We start from the raw sequence: 23701 nt of genomic DNA, 5'->3' as shown, positions 1-23701 counted from the left end.
TCGTGATGTCTCTACAATTCTTAACAACATCGGCGATAGTCGCTCGTTTTCCAACGTCCTCGAGCATCAAGTCAATACAATGTGCGGCGCACGGAGTCCGGTACAGATCATATCAACGAGCGAGTTTCAATCCGGCTTTCTTGTAAGCCGAACCATTATCAGTGATAATCTGAACAACATTGTGTTCACCGACTTCTTTCACAATGGGCGACAGAATCTTATAGATGTACAAATAGTTCTTGATCTCATCTGACGCATCAACTGACTTCAAAAAAACAGTCTTACCCGCCGAGTACACCATAACATTTATGATGCTTAAACGCGTAGGTCCCGTCCATCCGTCTGACATTATGGTGCAACCATATTCCTTCCACACTTCCCGTTGCAGATGGATGTACTTCTTGACGGATGCAACCTCTGCTTTCAAGTACGTGTTATAAATCTCATACGGAGTCGGAAGCGGAATACCTGGACCTGTAAAGTTTGAAATGATAGAACAGTTAGACACCACAATACTTGTCAAATTAAAACCGGTAGTTCAAAAATTCAAATACACGAGACTTACCAACTGCCACAGCTTCATTGATCATGTGTCGAAAATGCGGCGACTTCACTTTGGCGGCTGGGATGTTCTCATGGATGACGTAGCTGCTAACAGCTGTTCCTAGACGCTGTTTCAATTTAGGATTCGTGATTTCCGGGATCGTAGGTTGTCGTCCACTATCTGGCCGAAAATGAGGTGGTGGTGAAATCCCTGAACCCCCACCAGGGCCGGATCTACAAAGATCCGGCTGTGTCTCTTGACGGCTTCTTTTAAGAGCTTGCATCATATCACGTTCGTATTGTTGGTCGGGGTCAAGCTCTACGTGAGTCGGACCGAAGCGTCCGGCCACGTGGTCGTCTACGAATTCTTGAAGGACGCCCTTGTTTTTCTTCTTTTGGACCGTCGCCTCTTGTAACGCTAACATCTCTGTGCGTACTTGTGAAGGAACACTCGTACATGCCTTCACGTTTTTTCTTCGAATCGTTTCCACTTAAGTGTAACTTCATCCGTGTGATTCCCCCTCCCCTGGTAACGTTCCCACAATAATTGCACGTGAAGTGGAACGGGTTTGTTGCACCTGGGGTGCAATGCTTACCAAATCCTTCCTCGCTCATCTTCGATATACCTGCATATTGAATTCAACATTTCAATCCAATTTCAACTTGTCAAAAATTCTAATCAAACTACTTTCATTTCAATATGTCAACAAATTTCTTTCACCATGTCAACAAATTTCTTTAAACATGTCAACAAATTTATTTCAACATATAAACAAATTATAGTCAAACTACTTTCATTTCACTTCAAAACGTAACAATTTCAATTCATAATCTAATTTAAACATGTCAACAAATTTATTTCAAGATATCAATAAATTCTATTCAAAGTTCAAACTAATTTAATTTCAATTCAAAACGTAACAATTTCAATTCATAATCTAATTTAAACATGCAACAAATTTATTTCAACATGTCAAAAATATTTATTCAAAGTTCAAACTAATTTCAGTTCAATTCAAAACGTAACAATTTCAATATATCAATAAATTCATACACTTAAGTCTTAAATAATTTCATTTCTAGCATATACAGGATAAAAAGTAAACACATAAACTTACTTAAAAACAGAAATAAAACTTGAACTTCGGTTTTTTCAGTCGCCGGAAAATTCAAGGTTCGCCGGAAAAAATGGTGTTTCGCCGGAAAATTTCAAGGTTCGCCGGAATTTCACCAAAAAATCTGAAAAAAATATATATGATAGATCGTCACATTACAAACAACTTTCATGAAGAGGATTATATGAAAAAAAATCAAAGTACTCAAGAAACTGAAGGTGCAAGTTTCAAAATCTAGGGTTTCCAAAACGACTTGAAAATTCCTTCAAATCGGAGGAAATTCGTCGACATCTTGTTGATTTATACCTTCAGCGTGACGAAAATGGTGGAAACTCGCCGATCGCCGTCGAATTCCTCCGAGACCCACGTTCTCTCCTCCAGAGCCGCGACTCTTTTTTTTTTTTTTTTTTTTTTTTTTTTCCCTCGAATTTCTTCGAATTTCCTAGAAATGAAGATGGTTTTATACACAAGTTGGAACGACATCTATCGGCATTAAACGACAGAAACGAAATGTCGTTTCTTGGAAATTCCAGCGACATCACACATGGAAACGACAAATGTCTCTTCCGCTCGCCGTTGACCCATGGAAATGGAATTTCCAGCCGAAATTCCGGGAAATTCGCCGGCATTTAGTTCCTTGGTTTGATCTAATGAACTAAATAAAAATAAGAATGAAGACTTTGGAATAACTTGAACAAAAATAAGAATGAAGGACGAGGATGTTAGTAATTTGTATTGATTGAGTAAAAGTACAAATCGTATACGTAATATCATTAAAATTAGCTAGGTACCTTCTTTGGACTCTTTTACATGACTTTATACTAATATATTAACGTTAAAATCATAAATGCAAATATTAACGTTCGTATCTATATGAAATCCTTGATATGTAACGTTGTTCAACTTATTACATCGGTTACATATTCAAAATTCTAAATTCTTTGAATTCTTTTATTCAAGCCATCATTGATTAATTTGTCATTTATTATTGATCCGAAAGTGAGCTGATCCTATATTGAGATCGTTTTTGAGATGATCCTTGAATGGGCCGGGCTTGCTTCGAATCTAAAGATTTGTTTACTTGGACCTTGGAAGTCGGTCCGAAGTCATTGGGCTTCTCAAATGGACGAAGTCCAACACCAATTGGAGGTATCCCTCGATTTTGAAAGATGGATTTTATGTCCTGTGACGGGAAAATAGTCCCAATCATATGATCGTGTGACTGCGAGAATTCTTTGTCGATCAACAAATACTAAACAAAGGATCAACAAACACCAGACAAATCCAAAGTGCGTCTAGACACTTTTATCTTGTCCAAGAGAGCACATATATGGCACCACACGCTTCTAGCTGTTAGCAATTTTACATAAATAATATTGATATAGACGAATAAAGACAAATTGCTTGTTTGGAAAATACACGAAAAAAATTACAAAAACCCGGTTACACCTTTATACTAAGAACCGGAGAAAACAAAAAACAGATCGAAAAAGTCGAGGCCCGTTGGACAGTTTCCTTGAAGCCTTTTATCGTCCTCCCACGGGTGCTGGAATTCGTGAGCGAAAGCCTCCCAGGATACAACGACTTCAGAGACAAGTTAAGCACCAACCACTTGACTCTCTCAGCGAACTAGAACCTGTGAGAATACTATCACCAAGACAAAGAATATTTTCTGGGAAAGAGAGAGAATCCGGGAACAGTGGGGAAAGAGGAATTTTCTCTATGTATATTTCGGTATACTTCCGTATGTATGAATGAGAGCTTAAACCTCTTTATATAGGCCAAGGCAGTGAGGTTTGAATTCCAAAACGTCCAGCCATAAAGGCAATAACGCAGGTCATTACACCCCGTAATTACACCGTTTCAAACCATTCAGAGCGTCCAACGTTTTCAGCATTAATGGCATTGAACACAGCCATAAAGTGCACTTAAAGCCCAAAAAACCGTAGGCTTTAATTCGTCACTTCGTCTGGTCGAGCTCGTCCAGTTCGACCTCGCCAGTCGAGCTGATCAGTTCGACCTCGCCAGTCGAGCTGATCAGTTCGACCTCTCCAGTCGAGCTGATCCAGTTCGACCTCTAGTACGTTGGTCTCGCCCTTGTCGAGCTGAATGACTTCGTCAATACGTCCAGCTCGACCTCGCCTAGTCGAGCTGATCAGTTCGACCTTGCCTGTCGAGCTGATTAGTTCGACCTTGCCAGTCGAGCTGATCAGTTCGACCCTGCTTGTCGAGCTGATTCAGTTCGACCTCTCCAGTCGAGCTGATTCAGTTCGACCTCTGCAGTCGAGCTCGCCCGGTCGAGCTGAAGTGACTCCGTCACTTCGTCCAGTTCGACCTATCTAGTCGAGCTGCCCAGCTCGTCCTATCTAGTCGAGCTAAGTGACTTTGTCCAGCTCGCCCCAGCTCGTCAATTTCTCATTCAACTTAGGTCCGATTTTGACAAACAAAATCAGCCATCCACATGTTAATAAATATTATTTATTTATTTATTAACTTTATTCCAACACTTTATTCCAACAAATAAATAATATTTATTTATTTATTAACTTTATTCCAACACTAGCTACGCAATGTGCCTCAAACTCTACGTTGGTAGAGCGGGACAACGTCCGGTTTGGATCTCCGAAATGCCAATCCTCTCTGAGAGCTAACCCATAGACGACACACCGGGTCGGTGCATTATTACCGTGATCAATTCGAGTTCTTGTTGGGCCGTACCTCTGCCAATCCCCTGGGAAGTGTGACTTTTTTGTTGGGTTGTATAACAAAATATGTTGTCATGCGGAGATGCATCAACCGGTGGACCTTTGTCATGCGATGATTTCCCGATAGTATGAGCTAAAGTTTTAGGACGATCGACGAGCAAGCTATGTCTTTGGAGGATTACAATAGCTAGTGGATAGGGTGAACGAACCACCACTAGGGAATGATCCAAGAGGAGGACCAAGGTTCCACTACAACCTAGACCTATCTTGAACAATCTAAAGTTAATTTGGAAGAAGCTAATTAAAGAGTCAAGAGATGGCCAAGCGATGGGTGAAGGGCGTCTGCTTCAACTGTAAAGAGCTATTTATCCCCTATCACCACTACAAACAAAAACTACTCCATATATATTGTCTTGATCGAGGAAGGTGAATATTGCAATGATGTTAATCAGAGTTTGAGCTTGAGGACAAGCTCAAATTGTAAGAAGGGAGTAATGTTACGTATTTAGCCATTACATATTTTGATTATGGAAATTAAGATTTTTAATTATGGAATCGGGCTATTTAAGTCTTGCAATTACTATTTCATTATGTATTTTTATTATAACGAATTTGGGGTTTTAATTAGGCAATTAGGTTTTAATTATATTATTTCAAAATTATCCTTAGATCTACTTATAAATGTGTCTCTTTCATTTATAAAATAGTCTCCAATCAAATAAATTAATCTCGCCCTAGAACAAGAAGATGTTAGGTTCGTTGGAGTTTTGCGTTCTTGAGTGTTCTTATTAATAGAAATTAAGCAAAACGACTTCCATCACGAGATTGAAATCACAGATTATAACAAAAAGCCTACCCTACAATAGTCGTACATATTACAATTTATGCAAGGGATTTGAAGTTATATATCTACTCTTTAGTAACGTCACTTAAGATGTTGATTATACCTACATATTGAAGATTTGAATTGTATATCCTGCATATTTTATGTTTATTATGTGACATCTTTAGTTATTTAATATTGTTTATTATCATAAAAGATGTTGCTTTCCTGCAATTAGTTTAGGAATACTTTATCGGCAAGAAGGCTTCTTAAAGAATTCAGAGTTCATTTATACTCATCAAATCTGCAAAAACCAACGACATTGCCAAAGGAAGGAGACTTGCAGGAAAGGAAAGAATTTTCCTTGAAAATTAATAATAATAAACAATAGACTTTCGTACTTCTTATTCTTTGTTCTTCTCTCCAAGATAACACATATTAAATGTCATGAAACCCGGACAATATTAAGCCAACTATTTATATATGGCCAATATATAAACAGCTTGTTAATCTAAAAAGTGAGCACCTATGCATAATACTACTAGAATAAAACTAATAAAAAAATGAATGTTGAGAGGGAAGTCGACAACTTGTTCGCACACGCGATGAAAGGAAAGTGGAACGAAGTTTCAAAGATATACGAGACGAGCCGGGAAGCACGGAGAGCGAAGCTCACGAAATCGGAGGACACAGCGCTACACATAGCGGTCTCGGTGGGCCAAACCGAAGTGGCTCTCAAGCTCGTGGGAATGTGCGAAGACGATATCATGTTGATCGCGAACGCGAGTGGAAACACGGCCTTGCATTTGGCGGCCGCGCTGGGTGATTTGCTCGCCTGCAAGGCCATGGTTTCGAAGAACCCGGATCTACTTGCCTCTCGGAACCAAAAGGGAGAGACTCCTCTCTTCTTGGCCGCTCGACATGGAAAGAGAGAGGCTTTCCTGTACCTTCACTCGCTCGGAAAAGAGGATCTCCAAGTACGGCGCAACAATGGCGACACCATTCTCCATGCTGCCATTTCCGGCGAATACTTTAGTAAGTTCTAAGAATTCTTTTATGTAATTAATTTGGATTTTTTTTTTTTTGCAATTGGGAATTGTGTATTGATTTTTATGAGCTAATGCGGTGCTTGAAAACTCGAGCTTGTTCTTCAAAACTTAAAAGGAGATTAGGGCTCACATAAGTTGGATGAAATATTTTAAAATGATTTGGGAGGTCTGGGATGTAATAAAAAAAAATTTGATCTTGTTTTTAGAAACAATTTTAGTGATTTATGTTATAAATCGTTTGTGAAGCTTTGTGCAATTTATGTATAACAATATTTGTTAAATATTTTATTCATTGTTTCAAATTTTCTTGTAATGACCTAATTGCCACAGGTATATGATATATATATATATATATATATATATATATATATATATTTTTTTTTTTTTTTTTAAATATGCATTCATTTTTTTGGTATAATTTTGAAGGTTTGGCGAAGAGCATAATTAATTGGCACCCCAAACTTGCGGATGCTAAAAATGAGAATGGTTTATCTCCTCTCCACCTTCTTGCTCGCAAGCCTAATGCGTTTCAAAGCAGCTCTCGTCTTGGCGCCTTTGACCGTATTATATACCATTGTATGTACGGATTTCTCATTTCTATGCTATACATACCAAATTTGATTACATTGTACCCTTTTTTTTTTGGGGGTACATTTCAGGTTTGGTCGTGAACGAGCTCCACGAAACAGAAGAAAATGTTGAGGATTATCTTAAAAGGAAAAGCAAAAAGTTGAAAGAGAATCATAACTACCCCGAGAATTACAAGACGTGCATTAACTTCTTCAGACTACTATCAGCTGTGTTTCGAGTCCTGTGTGAGTGGAATATACTAATTATTTTTTGTTCATATTGCTTCATATATTATTAATTTTGTTTTGATTTTTTCTATTTTTTTTGGTAGTTAATAAGCTCTTAACCAAGACGTGCATATTATCTTTGCGTCGTTTAAAGCGATCTGGGGCAATGGAAACCAAGACAGTGGGGATTAAGAGTACATCCGATGAAGAGAATCCCCAACTACATAGCCTTTCTTTACATGAAGGTATACAATATATATATATATATATATATATATATATATATATATATATATATATATATATATATATATCAACCATGAGTCACGCACAAAAGTACGTGTAAACTAATCAGTACCCTGGTTAAGTAAATATACAAGTTGCTATTAAAATATTAGGTTGGTCTCTAACTTTTTTTATTTATTATCAGTTAGGTCTCTTAACGTTAAGAGTTTTGTTGTCTCTGAAGTAAGCTTATGTAATCTCAAGCCCTACCTCAAATAATTAAATTACTAACAACTATTTAAATGTGTATGTATATATAGATCTAACATTGATATGCTACCTATACCTATAAGATGTTTCCTTGTTATGGCAGTTAAGTATATCCCCTTTTTTTGTTTTTTTTTTAAAACAACAGTTTAGCACTTACTAAAGTATATATTTGTTGGTGTTTGATGCTGGAATTCGATATATCTCTTGTAACCAATAACAAATGATATGTTCGTAGAGAGTCACATAACATATGTTATTAAAGCGCACATATAAAGGTGACGTGATTCAATCCTCTTCCGGTGATTGCAGTGGGAACTTCACATCAATCATCTGCGTTGTCTCCGAATTCAGAATCTAGTAACGGTAAAATCTTCTCAAGAAAAGTATTATATCATACTTGAAAAAATTATACGAACAAAATTTGGTAACATTTTTTTTAAAGGCTCAACATTTTTGTTAAAGATCGCCAATAACACTACTATTCTATGACTCTTGAATATATTAGTAGTCTCTAATTTAGTTTTTTCACATTTCAGTGTAGTAAGAAAAACTAGTTAACTTCTAAACAAAAAAGGACACCTAAAAAAGAAAGAAGTAACTCATTTTCTTATAAACCAGCATTAGTTTAATTTTTTTTTCTTCCAATCTGAAATTTCTATATGCCCTATCAAGATAATGGTTCTTTGAGTTCATTCATCTTCGAACATCAAAGATAGAAGGAGATGCTCGTTTAATAAGCTTGTTGGACACTAATAGCATGTGAAATCTCAAAAACTTAGTCTCTAAATTAAGTGACAAATAGAGGAGTACCTCATGACCTTATGAAGTTGTCTCTTTTCTTGAATGTTGGATTCTAAAGTCATTTTTATGTCTTGTTGTTATCATCTTGTTAGTTACCTCTTATATCTCTACAAGTATTAAAATCAGTTTAATATCATCTTGTTATCATATTGCTAATTAGCTATTTTCCTAATTTTCTGATATTATAAATCAAGGGCTCTTCATATGTATGATTGTATACCACCATTATGTTGTTTTTACTGATATTTTTTACGGAAAATATTCACAAATTGAAGTATATCGGACGATATATTTTTAAAAAATACATTATTATACATAGTGGATTAAACAACACATTTTGCACAATAGTTTCTTAAAAACCGTTGTGCAAATGTTAAATAAAAACGTGCTGATACGAAAATGCGGTACATTGAAAGATGGTTTTTTTCATACATGTCGTACGTGCAATGCACATGAGTTTGCACAACATTTTTGCATGACCCTAATAAAACTTCATCCAAAATCTGTACGATAGGTATAAAGTATAAACCTGTCCGTAAAAACTTTTGACGGAATATTTTTACCAAAGGTGAGTGACTATTTGTACTAGTGGTAGTACAAATATAAATGGGCAAGTTTTGCGGAATATATTTACAAAAGAAAACTGTTACTAACGTTTTTGCAGTAATTACAATATGATTACCAAGTAGTGATTTATCTCGAAAACTGGTTAATTTGAAAGACGTGGAAAATATAGAGCACTTGGTAAAATCATTAGATAAATACAAGTAAATTGAGCGTTGGCTCATAAGGTTTTAATTCTTTTGCAGGAAAACAATCAATGGAGTTTCGAGGGAATATTAACGAAGGCCGTAACTTTCCGCCTAACTACAATTCACTTGTCTTATTTGTGAATGTTATTTTGAAGGCCTTCCTAATCATCCTTGGAATTGGTTCGTGCCATACCTGTGCATTTCACGTTCTTTCAAATTAGAAACCTAATGCAGCTAGTTGATTTTTCATTTCTTATTCTTTAAATAGTCAAATTAGTTTGATAAACAAAACATAGTTCTAAAGGAGTCACAATTACTGGGCTATTTTTTGACTTCGTCCCAGGAATTTGGAGGATTAAGAAAATTGAAAGGAAGAAAGAGCTTCACATGATGGCTAAACTTGTGATGGATGAATTGGTTAAGAACACAACTTCTTACAGGTTCTACGATAACACCGGATTAAATCCATACCAAACCCGACCCCCAATCGAAGTCGATGATGATTTTGAAATTTCTCTAGCCAATACGACCCGCTTGAGGTCCCAATTAGGGGACAACTTTAGCCACGATCTAAATAAACAGAGAGAGCGGGATCATGCTGGTAATGATATAATCTTTTGTAATTAATTATAATAACTTCCTAAATTTACAGGGTCCATTAGGAAAATAGTTAGTTTAAACGTTTGATATTGCTAAATAGCCAACGTTTGATAAATCTTAGGTAAATAGTCATTTTCATGTATTTATAGACGTAAATCTTAGATAAATAACCACCTCCATATATTAGGTCACGTCATTATTTACGGCTATTTACCTAAGATTTATCGAACGTTGGCTATTTAGCAATATCAAACGTTTAAGTTGATTATTTTCCTAACTTTGTTTGAATTGAAAAAAAAAGAAAGAGAGAAATTTCATTTTCATCTTTAAACATAACAAGGATTTTTTATTTTCTCATGCATTAACCCTACTATTTTTTATTTTCCTTCAAATTTTCAATTTCTCCCATATTTTCCGGATTCCAAACCTACCCTAATTAGCAAAACATGAACTGAAATGAAAAATTTCACAATTTTATTTATTTAGCAAGACAACTAATTTACTATAAATCTCTAGAGAGTAGTGGCCTGAAGTGGGTATGAATTGAACAGGAAGGCAACACACGGCGATACTGATAGCAGCGAAAAACGGAGTGAGTGAGATGGTGGAGAAGATCCTGCAAGAATTTCCGATAGCGATACAAGACTCGGACTCGGATAACAAGAATGTGGTGCTTCTTGCGGTGGAGCACAGACAACCCCAAGTCTATAATCTCCTTCTGAACAGCAATATCCTAAAGGAGAGCGTTTTTCGGCAGCTTGACAAGGACGGGAATAGCGCTCTACACCTCGCTGCCCAATGCAAAGACCACCGCCCGTGGCTCATCCCCGGGGTCGCCTTGCAAATGCAGTGGGAAATCAAGTGGTACAAGGTATGTGTCTAGATATATATCACTAAATATTGAAATGTACATAATAAGAGAAAAACAAATATCCATGAAGATCTATGATAAAATTTGAATCTAGTAATTATTTTGTCAGAAGGATTAATAATCTTGATTATTCATAAATATCCGAATACCTCGAATAATAATTATGGCAAAGATAATTTTTTTGCTAACAAATGTACAAGTTACAAATTCTAGGAAAAAAAATCATTAATGTGCTTTTCCTCGAGGTTTCCCCTTATTTTTCAACTTATCTATTTTTTCCCCACCTCTATCTTTGATGGATCTTAAGTGTGTAACTTACATGATGTTTTCGATAAGGTAAAATAATTTAGGTGAAAAAATCTTCATAGAATATTCGTATTTTAACGACAAAACTCGCCGGTTTCCAGTTGATAAATTTTGTTAAAAATTAAACATGAAAAACTATTTTGTAAGCTTAAACTAGTTTATACATTTAATTAGGTTATATATATTAACAATAGTTCGGGTATAATGAAACACTTCTCCTTCTATTAAACTTGGTTTAGCTCATAATTTAGAGCCCCATATACGTAGTTAAAAATAACTTATATATAAAATATAGAAATGAAGTGGTACTAGTATCTAAGCAATTAACACACTATTGATTTATCAGGAAGAAGGTACTAATCTAACCCTTCTTATATGCAGTGCAAGGAAGTAGTTTATTGTCAAACAATATCCCATGAAATTCTGATGAAATATGGTATCTTTGATCTTACTAATAAGTAACATAGAAGTGTATAAAATTTAAAAGATTGTGTATTCATACCTCCATTAATCCTATAGGATATATCAACGCAGTGGCTCGTATATATAATAAGCAAACACACTATATGTTCGGAACCCTTCTTATTATTTGTAGTGTAGGAAAGTAGTTTATTTAATTATGATGAAAGAACATGGTAACTTGGATCTTACTTATATCAGTAACATATTAATGTTCGCAGTTTGTGAAGAACTCGATGCCGCCGCGGTTCTTCCCGCGCTACAACAACAATCACGAGACCGCGAAGGAAGTCTTCGTGGCGACCCACAAGGATCTGACGAAAGAAGGCGGGAAATGGCTGGTCAAGACCTCCGAGTCGTGCTCGGTCGTGGCAGCGCTGGTTGCCACGGTGGCCTTTGCCACGTCAGCATCGATCCCGGGCGGGGTGGACGAGACCACGGGGGTCCCGATCCTGAGGGACGACCCGGGCTTCAAAGCCTTCGCGATCGCGTCCCTCGTGGCGCTCTGCTTCTCCATCACGGCTCTCGTGTTCTTCCTCTCGATCCTGACCTCGCGGTGCCAGGAGAAGGATTTCGAGGCCGACCTTCCTCGGAAGCTTCTTCTCGGACTCACCTCGCTCTTTGCGTCGATACCGTCGATGCTCGTCTCGTTTTGCGATGGTCATGTCTTCATCCTCGCCGGAAACCTGAAATACGCCGCGTACCCTCTCTACGCGGCTCTTTGCTTCCCCATCACTTACTTTGCCATCGCTCAGCTCTCGCTCTACATCGACCTCGTTTGGGCTATCTTCCGGAAGGTTCCGCAGCGCTCCAACAAGGCCTTTCTTCACTGATTCCCATCTTTTTGTTTCTAATTTATTGTAATTCTTAAAGTTCATATCCATGAACTCTTATATATATTTTGGTATTTACTCAAACCTTTCATGTTATAATGTCATCACCCATTTTTTTTTTTTTGGTATTTACTCCTGAAAAAATATACGCAACAATTATTTTTTTGATTTTGTGTTATTTAAAATCGTAGTTCACATTTATACGTATTAACATATATTTACAAAATATTTACAGTTATGACACATATTAGCAAATATTAACGCATTTATTCTACGTTTTTATTTGAATATTTTTTTGTAGTTATTCATTTAAATTTGAATTGTGTTATGTGTTTAAATTTAAAAATTAATTATTTAGTTGACTTAATCGTGTTAAGAATCATTATTTCCAAAAGTATAGCATATTAGTGCCATAAATATAGATAGCATATTAGTGCCATAAATATAGATAGCAATTACTTTTCTTGTTTCGTGCTCAGTAGTTCATATATATATATATATATATATATATATATATATATATATATTAGTAGATATTTACAATAGTTTACAGTAATTTACAATTTTTAACACATATTAACAATTATTTTCAAATAAAAACTTACAATGTATAAATAAAAATCTTGATGTGATGTTCGCGATCGACGAGATTTTTCTTCTAATGGAGAGTTTTAAGAATGTTAATGACACTCCGACGATATGGCGTTGGAGAATGAGTAAGATTTGTCGAAGTTGGCTAGAAAGAAAGGGAAGAGGGCGGTGAATGAAGTGAAGTGGATACTCTAGCGGACGCTATCGCTTATACAGAAACGTCATTGTTTGGATAACTAGGTAATAAAAAACCAAAAATCTTAATTTTCCAAATCTTGAAAATAAACTTTAAAATTACTCGAAAACCTTGAAGATCCGAGAAACAAATGAAACAACAAAAAAAAAACGATTGTAAATAATTTAAAACAAACCTTTTTCGTTGATGATTGTTGATTCCGATCATCATTTGACCATGAGTTTGTGTTTTTTTCTCTCGCTTCTTCTCTTTTTTTTTCGAGAATAAAAAATCAAATGCGTGTGTAAATGGTTTTTTTTTCGAGAATGAAAAACTAAATGCGTGTGTAAATTGTTATAACACAATAACCGTGTCTAATACTTATACCCAGTGGCGGACCCAGGTGGACCCTTTGGGGTGCCTGGGCCCCCCCTCCGACCAAAAATTTTAGGGCAAATTTTTTTTTTTTTTTTTTTTTAAACCTCGAAATATTGTTTGGCCCCTCCTGGTTTTAACCTCTGGGTCCGCCACTGCTTATACCATCATTTGCCATGTGAAGAAAGAGACACGATTAGTCATGTCTGTTTTATTGTCCTCCAAATGGTTGGAGTTTGTTTTCGTGTACACTAGTCGTGTCTCATTGTGTCTGCATGCAATCAAGCGCACAAGTTGCATATTTTCCTTTTTGACACGGACACACAAACACGACTCAAATCACGTTTGTTCGAGAAACAAATGCAATTTTGGGGGGTTTTAGACGTGACTTTTATCACATCTAAGTCCCCTTTTGTCCTAATGAACCAATATCATGACTATTTTATCCCCAATGACCACAAATCCTAAGACTAGAATGATCAAAATAAAAATCCAACGGCAATTTTAATGCAGGAATGGCCACAATGCCAGATATGTAACACATTTTCCATGTTTTTTTTGGTCAATCAACAAATCTGTTGGCCACTAATTAGACACGTAATTAACCATCTGTATTAGGTATCTGCGTAAGATCTTCATGTCACATACGATAAATTAGTTCCACATCAAGACATAGAGCCGTTTATGCTGAAGTAAACAAGGTTGTTAGACACGTGTCCAATGCATACTTTATCATCAAATAAAAAGTAGTGAATTACTTTCCACTGACTATGACTATGACGAAAGATCACAAAATCGAGTAACCGATTCTCTCCTTAAACTAAATTCCCTTAATTAATTACTTAGTCTTACTATTGCATATCTTATATTGTTTTTGCTCTATACATATTTCATCGAACACTTTATAAAAACATGTAATAATCGGAATTGCACATAATACCGAATGGTCATATAACACCACCGAACGAGTCTAGTTCGAGATGTGAAAATGTGAAGAACGACCAGGAACATAAGTTAAGTTTCGAATACCGGCACGCTGAACAAAAAATGTCGGGGAAGGGCACGAATTTGAGAAAGACTAGTCAAATTAAAGCTTACAACATCCACGTATGCACTGATAACCGTCCAGATAACCTATGCCAGTTATCTGAGCATTTATATCACACGAGTAGAGCGGTTATCAAATAATTGCTTAGGACGTGGTAACAGATCAACCCACATCTAGTCATGACCCTTATCTATAAAAAGTAGGAGACCCATAACGAAAAAGATGGATACTCATTTCACAACACACACCTATGCTGCACAACTTCTCATAGTTATTTTTCTTTTAGTTTGTATTTCCTTGTATTTATATACTTTTGTATTGAGATTTGTCTAACATAAGAACAATCCGATCTTCACATTCGATATAATGTCGAGTCTGTTCAGTGCATTCGTGTCATCATCGAGATAATTGTTGTATCTATTTTTGACATTAACAAAACACAGTATGAAATATTTGTTCTTTTTTATTTGTCTAAAAAAAAAAAAAGTGATATCCGATACTTCCCGATGGTGCTTGAAGAAGACTCGTTCGGTAAAAAGAATTGAATTGCCTTGTATAACAATATTCAAGATCTTGATAAAAAAAAAGAAAAATAAGAGGAAGAAGAAAATAAAAAGGTGACAAAAAAAGAAACAAAGAAAAATACAATAAGAAGTTGAAGCAAAGAATAAATTGTTGCGCTGTAATTATGACTTATTCCCATGTTTTATATTTATGATTCGTGACAAATTTGCTAGTGGGATTTATCCTTTGGGATAACACATTTAATACTCATCTTAATTTTACTTCGTGGTATAGCTCGATCAATACTGTATAAAGTTTCTGCCATGAGACTTGTCCTTCTATTTAACACCACTCCAGGTCTCAAATTATGACCGTTCCGAACTATTGCTACTTTTTTATTTCCTATAATTTTTAGAAAAATTAGTCGATCTATGCCACATCAAACGTTGTAATTGTAATCTAGCCAACGTTTCGTTTAATTTTCGAATCTAGCCAAATTTGATGACGTGTCATATTTATGTAAGATGATATTTACTATATTAGCCTTGGTTTGGTTTCAAAAATACTAGCCCACGTTTTGAAACTTTGTTTTGTAGCCGAATTTGTTATATTTGGTTTATATTTCGAATTTTAAAAAAAATTCTATACTTGGCAAAGTTGGTTATTGAGCGTTTTTTTCTTTAATTAACATTATAGCCGTGTAAGCAAATACAGTGTAAATGTTCGTAAATTTTTGTTAATCTCTGTTGCTTTGTTAATTTCTGTTAATTATGGTAAATTTACATATGTGCAGGTAGAGCCGATTTCTTTCATTCCCTTTAATACGCATTTAATACAGTATTTTTGTTTTCCAAATTTATTTTCTAATTTTGAATGAGATTTTATCATAATTACGTGTATTCATTATCTTGTTTGACTTATTCAATCAAATAAATATTTCTTTTCCCTTTTAATTACATCACCGAATCTCATATTATGAATTCAAAAAGCTGAAATTCAATTGCTGAAATTATAGCCGTGTAAGCAAATACAGTGTAAATGTTTGTAAATTTTTGTTAATCTCCGCTGATTTGTTAATTTCTGTTAATTATGGTAAATTTTTTGTGCATTTATTGCATTAAATTTTCTCTTTTAATTACATCACCGAATCTCCTATTAAATTAGCAAAATATCCAATTAAATTACGAAAAAATATGAAATTAATTGGCTGTATACAATTCAAACCGGTCAAACGTGGGCTAGTGTTTTGATTAAATAAGTATAAGAAAAAGGGTAAATTAGGTATTTTATATCCGTAAATTTCAGTAAATGACTAGATTGCAAAATTTACCAAACGTTGGCTAGATTCCAAAAACCATGTTTTAAAATGGTTACGTTGCTAGTTTACCCTAATTTTTATTGTGGAATCGGCCCAATTTATACTCCATATATTTACCTAACATGTGTGGAACGTTGGAATAAAGTAACTATCAATCATCTCTTTTATATAAAGTAAAAGTCGAAAGAATCCGCAGGCAAAGAGCATAGTCAAGAAGTTTAAAGCGGTATAAAGAGCAACACAATTATACCGGCATTTTATTTTATCACTTTTGAAGATGCGTGTGAATTAAGATTATTCAATTCATTTATATCTTCTTTTATCTTTAATAACGTTTACGCTATTTTCGCTTTGTATTCAGCTACTATAGCTATGTCATGCTTAACTAAAGAGTTTTTGAAACCCTTAATTTGTCAAATTTGACAAAGTGAAATATTTATGTGGGTTCTAGATAAATAGTCATGGTTAAACCAAATAACTAAAATTTAAAGCACAAGTAAACCCCAAATCTTTTTCCTATTTCTTTTGCAATACGGAATAAGAAAATACCGGCCTATATATATGTTAATAAAAACCCAAACTTCTTTGTTCAAACTAGTACACTTATTTCCAAGCTTTAAAATAACACAAATGGATCCAAGCTATTCAACCGATGCCCAAGAATCTAGTGACACCATCGATAAACTATTCGTAGCCGTGATGAAGAACAGCTGGAGCGAAGTAGTCGAGACATACAGGAATTTCCCACAAACATGGAAGGCAAAGCTGACCAAATCGAACGACACGGCTTTGCACATCGCGGTCTCCAACGACAAAACTTCGTGGGCCCTCAAAATGCTCGAAATCATCAAAGGCGACGAGGTGTGGAAGAGCATGTTGAACACGAAGGGGAATAGCCCGCTCCACATCGCCGCCATGTTCGGGAACATGGAAGTCTGCGAAAAGATCGTGACGGGTCCCTGGCAAAGAGATCATCACACTAGGCTCAACAAGAATGGAGAGAGTCCGATCTTCTTAGCGGCCCTTCATGGGATGGAAGAAGTTTTTTGGTACCTAATCGAGTCAGCCTCGACTGAAGAAGTAGGGCGCTCTTTGAGGCGAGATAATGGCGACAATGTTCTTCACGTCGCCATCTCCGGCGAATATTTTTGTAAGTGTCTGGCTTATTATTTTTGGTCTTCCTTTTAATTATATGACTAACTAATCTAAAATGTTGGTTAATTTAGTTGATTATTTTTGGTCTTACTATTAATTATATAACTAGTCTTATAATAAAATCAAATAATTAGCGAATTAATCATATCTACATATTTAGATTACGTTGTAAATATTTGGTAAAGAACCACAAATGATTACGTGGCAACATGTTGATGATTTACGGTTCTCAAGTTTGCTTTTCTGATTTCATAAATAACTTTTAATAAATATTCAGTAAATATTGTCTTATGACTATTTACCTAATAGTTACTAAGAGTTGGTTAAATAGCAAATCATACATGTAAATATGGTTATATATTTATTGAACCTTGATAAAATAGTCGTGAAAGTAAATGTTATAGCAAAATAATCAAAATTTCAAACCTTTACAGAATATAATATAATCATCAGTTGAAAGTTTGAAACAACTATTTATATAAATCCAAATATATCCTTTAAATTAAAGTTGTTTATATTGTATAAACTGTCGTCGTAAGTTTTTAATTTGTGTTTATTTATGTCAACACATTTATATCGTATAACTTAAATATCAACTTTTATCACCTCATTTATAAACTAAATTGTATTATGTATCACCACCTCTTATTATGAATCACAGTATATATTAAACAATTTTTTTTTGTTCAGTATGTACGATACGATATTCTCTGGCATAACAATGAGTGCGAGAATAAACCCGTTCCGGCCAATGAAAATATGCAATTAGCAACAACCACAACAAGTCGTGACTGTTGTCCTGGCAGCAAAATATTTAGCCAATTCTATAATCTCAAATAATGATCAGTGCGAGAATAAGCCCGCTCTAATAAAGAGATGAAAATAGAAACAGCCACGACACGTCGCGGTTGTTTCATCTAAAGTTGCAGCTATTTAGCCACGACTTGTCGTGGCTATTCTCGAGAATAAAAATTGTGGTTGTTGCCACTGTTTATTGTAGTGTAAAGAGACTTCCATTGGTGTCAGAATAATTGTTATGTCGCGAGTTTCATGTGGATAACAAATTTTTTTTCTTTCAAAAATGTAGTCAAAATCATTAGTTGTGCTTTTTTAGATTAAATTATGAAATAGGAAGAAACAATTTTGTGGATAACCAAAGTGAAGTGAGAATTCTTCTACATTAAGGATATATGATTAAATACAAAAAATAATAAATAATTGACGTTTAATTTTGCTAAACACACTAATTTAAATAATCGTTTCGTATCATTTTTCTCAAGGTTATTACCTAAAATAAAATTCATAAAATGCTTTGCAGGCATGGCATCGAAGATAATTGATAAGCACAAATATTTGGTGGACATGAATAATGAGGATGGTTTGTCTCCATTACATATTCTTGCCAGCAAACCGAATGCTTTCAGGAGCAGCACTCAGCTTGGACTGTTTAACCACTTCATATACTCCTGTATGAATTTGAAACACAGATTTCCCAATTTTTTTTTTTTTTTTTTTTTTTTTTTTTTTTTTTTTTTTACTAATCTAAATATCCAAACTTAGCCACGTTAAAAAAAAAAAAAAATCCAAAATTCCTCGTTCAAAATTTAGCCAAACTTTTGATAAAAATCTAATTTTATTATAGCATACAGTTAATAGCTACATTCTTCTAATTACCCAAATATATATTTTAATCGTATTTTAACAAGTTTATGACGCTTATAATGCTTTCTTTTTTATATAAAAAAAAACTCTGCTGGATTTTATAAAAGTGAAACCAAACATGCTTTAATTCGTCTAAGGTACTAAATCGGATTATTTGAGTATGTAGTCCTCAGAAAATTACACTTTGAGCTGACCAAATAAATATTTGTTTATATTTATGCTTGCTATAAAAATTACCCAAATGCTTTAATGCATTTGTGTCATTCGGTTAGAACTTATGAGAAATTTTGTAATTTTCTCTACTGAAAGTACTCATTTTTTTATCCATTTTATAATGGAAGTTCTCTGCAATTTTTTTTAAAGTACTCATCATTTTAAGTAGAATTTTTTTAGGGTCTTCTTGCCAGATAGCCGATTGAGAAATAGTAAATTTGCAAAATAGCAAGATTTACTAAAAATAGAAAGCAAGAACTACTTTTCTAAAAATTTGTAACCTTCGTTCTTATGATAATCACTTAATTTCGAATAACTATTTGTAGAAAATTTTCTTTTACTTATTCAATAATTTAAGGAGTATCCTAATTCCTAATGCTATCTTTTTGTTAATAATTTGTAGGTGTATCTGTGACCGATGTTGAGCTTCGTGACAAATCTGTAGTTAAACAAAAAAACCGCTTTGGCGGACCAGAACAACACGATAAAAATTTAAATTATCCAAGAAACTATAAGATGTGCATGAACTTTGCGAGCTTGTTACGATTTTCATTCCAAATGTTAGGTATAACGATCGAACATCTTGTAATGACTAGCGTTGTTTGCAATCATAAAAGACACTGACTTGAAGAAGCGTATGATGAAGGTAAGGGAATTCGCTTGACCTCGACTGATGAAGAGAATCAACGAAAGATGTGCGCGGAGAAACTAGGTAATAATTCTAAAATTTTAAACTACCAAGTTTAGTCTAAAATGATTCATATGGAAATTTGCAAGATAATAACTATTCATGTATATATAACTTGTAATGATATTAAACCTTAAGTATTTTAATCAAAATATAAAACCTTGGATATTTTTAAATACAATAATATCGAATGACTATTTTCTATAGTTGTTTCATTATATAACTATATAGATTAATTATGCTTTGAACAACTTGAAATATAGGGAAAAAAAATATTCGGGGGCTCAACTATATATTTATTAATAACAATTTCGTGACTATATTTTTGTTATGTCCGTGAAACAAATATCATATAACTTGTTGGATATGCTTGTGTTTTCTTTCTGTTAAAGAATAATAAATAGAAGCTTCATATTAACTAGTTATTAAAAAAAAAACATTATACTAGGTAACACTGGTGGAGAGCCATTACAGGACACGCAGACATCTGCTGGTAAGTTTGTATAGTTAATGTTGAGAGAATATATGAAGAGACAAATCTTCCGTAGCATGATTCGTATTAAATTTGACTAAACTAAAATACAGGGTATTCAATATGAAGAATATTTGTTAAACGTCTGTCAACGGAACTTGCTTTTTAATTATATTCAATTTCAGTCATTAAAAATGGCGGTCTGTTTAAATAGTCAAATTAAATTAATAAATTTACAAGATACTCAAATTTGTTTAAAATTGAAAGAGGAAGTCACAATATACTAGGTATAATTAATTGTTTATTGTTGTATATAAATTTATATATGTGAGAAAATATTTTATCTAGCGTTATATATAATTTATATAAAAAGATAAATATCTGTATCCGTAGTTTCAATATTTTCTATACATGACATGTCATACTTAGCTATTTTGCTAAAAGAAGTTAAACACTAGCGATTTGTATACAATAAAAAGCTTGTATGACTATATTTTATTATAAATTTTCCTATTACAAATCAAGGTCAGTGTCAAGGGCCTTGGATATTGTAATATTAACGAAATAGTATTTCAGAAGTTACTTTGAATTAAATAGATAGATGACTATGTTATTTATAACTTGTGAAATAGTAATTATTTTTTTAAAATGAGTACGGAATAGTAATTATAACTTGTGAAATACAATTTTAAATGTGGAAATTGCTTCTGGTAGCGGGTTTTCGCACTTAATTGCAAGAATAACGGTTGCAAATTAATCCAAAATAACGCTTATTTGTAATGAAGTGGCATTTATACGTACCCACATGACTGATTACATGTTTGAAAAACTCTATTCTTCAAGTATACTAAAAACTTTATCTTGATTACAGATTTAAAGTAATGCATACTGAAAATTGTATGATGTATATTGAAGGGTATTCATGTCATAATTAATATTATAAAACAATATAATCGATATATTTTGAAATAACAGTTAATTTAAAAAGGAAGCCTCCAAGAAAACGTTAATCTTGAAATTCTCTCATTTTAAATTGCCTTTCTACCCTTTCTATAAACGCAATGATAGGTTTGCCTTTCTACAAACGGTCACTTCCTCCCAATTACGTGACAATGGTACTGTTCTTCAAGTTTCTGATGAAATCCTTTCTAATAATCCTTGGAATAGGTATGTAGTCTTTGCTTACTCTATTTATCTTGGTATTGTATACTTTGTTAATTGACATTTCTATGAATGGCTGATTTACTTGTGCTCTTCTGTTGAAAAAAAAAATCACCATTGTACCTTTATCCCTTGCACTATATATGCAAATAAATGCATGGTACCTTTTCAGGGATTTCGAGTGTAAGAGAAGTGGAGAAGATGAAAATACTACACATCCAGGGTAGTCGTCTGTTGAAAAAAATGGTACAATGTACTACTTCCTATAAATCTAACTACTATGGCAATTATCCTGGAGGTATTCCAACGGACAGAGATACGAGCATTCTTGATTTAAATCCCGAGGAAGAAGACAACAAGAAAACCTCAGCTGCCGAATCGCTAGAAGAGACAGAGAAAAACAAAAAAGGTTAACAAAATTTTCGCGGAACTATTAGTATTTATTATTATGGGCTGTAATTTGGACACAATTCTCCCATTTTTTTTTTAGCAGTATGCATCTATAAAATCGATACATAATTTTATAACAATAATTTTCTGAAAGGTGGCGACGAAAAGGTAAAGAAAAGGAAAGATGAAACGCCGTTGCTGATCGCGGCGAGAACGGGGGTGACTGAGATGGTGAAGGTGATATTGCATGAGTTTCCGGTGGCGATTCAAGACGTGGATGCTGATGACAAGAACGTTGTCTTGGTTGCCGTGGAGAACCGGCAACCTCATGTGTACCAATTCTTGTTGGATTTGGACAACATTCCGAGGGACAAGGTGTTCCGCCACGTGGACCGCGAGGGAAACAGTGCGCCTCACTTGGCCGCCATTCATCGCTCGGAATACCCTTGGTTCATCTCCAGCAGCGCTCTCCAGATGCAGTGGGATGTCAAGTGGTTTCAGGTATATAATGAAGTTATTTACTTACAATATTGTTTTTGTGATTATTGCTAAATTTTAGTATTAAGATCGAAAAGAGATTTTAACACCTTTATGTCAGTATACTAAAATAAAATAAAAAATTAAAAATTATGGAAGTTAGCCATCAGAAAAATTAAACAATATTATTTTTTTGATTGGCCATTTTTTTTCTTCAAACACTCTTCGAACTTTGAAAACTTGACATTCTTGACTATTTTTTCCAACTTCCATCGAATTTTTAAACGTAATTTTTAGTGTGTGGGTCAGGTGATCTTTCTTTAAAGGTAAGTGGCCCGATTCATGTGCAAAATCACCACCCAGCCCACGACTTTCATAATTGAAACCTAAATGTAATTGATTACGCGATATTTGACATAACAATCTAGCAAAGGGAGTCATCAATTGTGATTGTTCTATGATCAAAGGTATAGTTAATTAAATCACAAAGTTTGAATGGCAGTTTGTGCAGGACAGCATGGAAACACCAAATTACTTTCCGAGACACAACAAGAAGAACCAAAGTGCATTGGATGTTTTCGAGACGACCCATGTGAAATTGATGCAGGACGGGAGAGAATGGCTGACAAAGACATCCGAGTCGTGCTCAACCATGGCCGCCCTCGTGGCCGCGGTTTCCTTCGCCACGTCAACAACCGTCCCGGGCGGCCTCCTCCAGGACAAGGGCACGCCTGTCCTGGGACACAAGCCGGTCTTCCACATCTTTGCCATCGCATCCCTCGTTGCCCTATGCTTCTCCGTCACCACACTCCTCATCTTCTTCTCAATCCTAAACTCGCGCTTCAAAGCGAAGGATTTTGCCCTAGACCTCCCGCTGAAGCTACACCTCGGACTCACCTCGCTCTTCGTCTCCATCGCCTCGATGCTCGTCTCCTTCTGCGCCGGACACATATTTGTCCTTAACCCCGAGTTTCGGGCCGTGGCCTACCCGCTCTACGTAGCGCTTTGCCTCCCCATCACCTACTTTGCCTTAGCGCAACTCAACCTCTACATTGAACACTTCATCTCCATCTTCTTGAAAGTCCCCCAGCGCGGCTACGTCGTATACTAGCGAGATTTTTCCCTACTTTCTATATTTTCGTTTTATTTTATCGAAACTTTGTCCAGACTAAGGACTTAAAATTGGGTTGGGTGGAAGTGTTTTCTTTTTCTCGTGTCCTATAAGACTATATTTATTAACTTGTTTATTTCGTTTTATTTCGATTGCAACTGAAACTAAAAAAATGCTCAAAAGTTAAGTTATATATCTTAAATATTAAGATT

At 34.7% G+C, this 23701-nt stretch overlaps 2 protein-coding genes across 4 annotated transcripts in view; both read left to right on the top strand.

Annotated features, from left to right (window-relative positions):
- The first annotated feature begins 5036 nt into the window (after nt 1-5036).
- The window catches only part of LOC149393969 (uncharacterized), a 42025-nt gene continuing 23360 nt past the window's right edge, over nt 5037-23701 (top strand). Inside the window, exons 1-9 of one of the 3 annotated variants that reach the window (XM_089617435.1) lie at nt 5047-6221; nt 6662-6811; nt 6895-7050; nt 7137-7277; nt 7837-7890; nt 9138-9260; nt 9424-9681; nt 10232-10551; nt 11538-12253. In XM_089617435.1, coding sequence (XP_089473561.1) covers nt 5750-6221; nt 6662-6811; nt 6895-7050; nt 7137-7277; nt 7837-7890; nt 9138-9260; nt 9424-9681; nt 10232-10551; nt 11538-12149 — 2286 coding nt within the window. In that variant the 5' untranslated portion in view covers nt 5047-5749 and the 3' untranslated portion in view covers nt 12150-12253. Of the gene's footprint in view, nt 6222-6661; nt 6812-6894; nt 7051-7136; nt 7278-7836; nt 7891-9137; nt 9261-9423; nt 9682-10231; nt 10552-11537; nt 12254-23701 lie in introns of those variants that run through there. The other 2 variants (XM_089617436.1, XM_089617434.1) reach the window with 2 other exon arrangements.
- Nucleotides 16598-23654, top strand: LOC149393971 (uncharacterized). Its single transcript, XM_089617437.1, has 8 exons — nt 16598-17310; nt 18634-18783; nt 19594-19755; nt 19837-19902; nt 21419-21517; nt 21684-21920; nt 22056-22402; nt 22881-23654. The coding sequence occupies exons 1-8, from the start codon at nt 16722-16724 to the stop codon at nt 23487-23489; spliced, it is 2259 nt and encodes a 752-aa protein (XP_089473563.1). The 5' UTR covers nt 16598-16721; the 3' UTR covers nt 23490-23654.

Source organism: Urtica dioica, chromosome 6 (genome assembly GCF_054948205.1).
Source record: "Urtica dioica subsp. dioica isolate 48M chromosome 6, U.dioica_male_clone48M_v1_H2, whole genome shotgun sequence".
Taxonomy (NCBI): domain Eukaryota; kingdom Viridiplantae; phylum Streptophyta; class Magnoliopsida; order Rosales; family Urticaceae; genus Urtica; species Urtica dioica.
This window is presented reverse-complemented; position numbering and strand designations above follow the sequence as displayed.

Excerpts from the sequence above, each read along its gene's own strand:
- LOC149393971 (XM_089617437.1), top strand. The coding sequence starts at position 16,722 with ATGTTAATAAAAACCCAAACTTCTTTGTTCAAACTAGTACACTTATTT. Across the intron at positions 21,518-21,683 it reads TCTAATAATCCTTGGAATAG|GGATTTCGAGTGTAAGAGAA; the intron begins GTATGTAGTCTT and ends GTACCTTTTCAG. Across the intron at positions 22,403-22,880 it reads GGGATGTCAAGTGGTTTCAG|TTTGTGCAGGACAGCATGGA; the intron begins GTATATAATGAA and ends TTTGAATGGCAG.